This window comes from Phytophthora infestans, genomic scaffold, assembly GCF_000142945.1.
Source record: "Phytophthora infestans T30-4 supercont1.135 genomic scaffold, whole genome shotgun sequence".
In the NCBI taxonomy this organism is placed as follows: Eukaryota; Oomycota; class Peronosporomycetes; order Peronosporales; family Peronosporaceae; genus Phytophthora; species Phytophthora infestans.
The window spans coordinates 242,450-244,216 of NW_003303624.1; the positions used below are offsets into that span (position 1 = coordinate 242,450).

Consider the following 1,767-nt stretch of genomic DNA (forward strand, 5'->3'; position numbering starts at 1 on the left):
CCGGTAAGATATTTTTTTATTCTTTTACAAAATCAACAGAGTCACATTTGTGTTCTGTGTACGTACAGCAAAATTCAACCCGACCGACGAACACAAGGTGCATGCGTGTGGCGAACACTACGCCAGCAACATCGACTTCGACGCCATTCTTACATAATAGACCAGCAACTACAGAATCATAAAAAATACAATTTTCACTTCCTGTTTACTTATCTGAAGCCATTTGGATACTTATTCGAGCATTGGACAGATTCTGAGCAATCTCAGATTTGAAACAGCTAAAGAGGAAAATGGTGGCGGAACCGGCCGCTGTTGCCGTGCGCGGCGTGACCTTCGACCTGGACGACACGCTGTGGTGTGGTAAGACTGTAATCCGCAAGGCCAGCGCCGCCTTCCACTCATATCTGGCGCAGGCGACGCCTCAGCTAGCAGACAGGTTTCCTCCAGCGGCTTTTGACGAGTTGCTCGTCCAATTCCAGCGCGCGCTGCCGGACCATGCGCACGACTACACATTCCTTCGCAAGTACACGCTGCGTCACTGCGTGGAAGTGTGTGGTGCTCATGAATTGAATCTACACGATCAAGTAGCGCTTGAGGCGTTTGTGGACGCCGCGTTCCTATCTTTTCTATTGCCGCGTAGCCAACCGGAGCCCGTTCAGCGGCGTGGAGAGCCTGTTCCACAGCTTGGAGCTGGAGATCAAGCGGTCAAACGGTATGATCGACGTTGCGTCGCGGATCTTGGGGGTAATCACCCAATGGAAAACTGGTGAAATGGACATTTTACTCAAATATTTCCAGCACCATATGCACTTTATGATCTCTGCGGAGCTCGTGGGCTCTGCCAAACCTGGACAGGCGATCTTTGACGCGGCGGTGGCTAAATTCCCGGCTTCCTACAGTCGCCAGCACCTCGTGCATGTCGGCGATCACTACAAATGCGATGTGGAAGGAGCCAAACGCGCCGGATTGAGGACGATCTGGGTGAATGCCTCATGGGCGAAGCCAGATGCATTGACTCGAACGGACTTAAGCAATGAAGACGCAGAGCGCTATGCTGCTGCAGACGCTATTGTGAAAGAAGTGAATAGTGTTCTGCTTGTTGTGGAGCGTTGGAATTCACTTGCTGCTCGACCAGAGCGAAACGTGTAAGCGAGATTACCATGTGACTTTTCATCAGATGCATTTGCATTTTCGACTTCACACCCAACAGACACTATACGCTCACATGTCTAACCTTTTGTACATCACACTTAGCAGCCGTAGAAACGCACCACCTGCAGCGAGGAGTCCGTCTTGCCCTTCGACAGGTATGCAACACTGCCGTCCGGGTACGTCTTCAGAGCCTGGTAGCGGTTGCCCACCACGGACTTGTCCACTGTCACCTTATCGCTGATGGCCTTACCCGACGAAGCGTCCAGCACCTGCGCGTACATCGTGCGGTCACCGCCCTCCATGAAGTCGCCACCCGACGAGCTGCCCTCCCACACAGCCAGCATGCCGCCGCTGCCGATCTGCGCGAGGTGAGGCGCACGTTCGTTGGCGTCCGTGCCGCCCAGAGTGATGTCCTCGCTGGCAGCCGCGTTCATGGCGAAGTGGATCAGGTGCACCTTGGCGTTGTCGCCGTTGCCGTTGCTAACCGTAGCCCAGTATTTCTTGCTGGAAGCGTCCGAGTCCGGCACGATGTCGCCCAAGTTGGCAGCACCCAGGTCACCGGGTAGATCGTTGTGCCCCAGTCCTTAGGCGGCATGATACGGTTGTTGCTGTCCG

At 54.1% G+C, this 1,767-nt stretch overlaps 2 protein-coding genes across 2 annotated transcripts; one reads left to right on the forward strand and one right to left on the reverse strand.

The window, feature by feature from the left end:
- Positions 1–290: 290 nt before the first annotated feature.
- On the forward strand, positions 291–1,149 carry PITG_19977 (haloacid dehalogenase-like hydrolase, putative; the record flags this gene model as incomplete). Its single annotated transcript, XM_002895759.1, has 2 exons — positions 291–653; positions 703–1,149. 2 exons carry the CDS (start codon positions 291–293, stop codon positions 1,147–1,149), a joined length of 810 nt encoding a protein of 269 aa, XP_002895805.1.
- Positions 1,150–1,250: 101 nt separating this feature from the next.
- On the reverse strand, positions 1,251–1,747 carry PITG_19978 (uncharacterized protein; the record flags this gene model as incomplete). The annotated part of the gene is made up of 2 exons (XM_002895760.1): positions 1,251–1,652; positions 1,712–1,747. The coding sequence occupies 2 exons, from the start codon at positions 1,745–1,747 to the stop codon at positions 1,251–1,253; spliced, it is 438 nt and encodes a 145-aa protein (XP_002895806.1).
- Between the last annotated feature and the right edge of the window lie 20 nt (positions 1,748–1,767).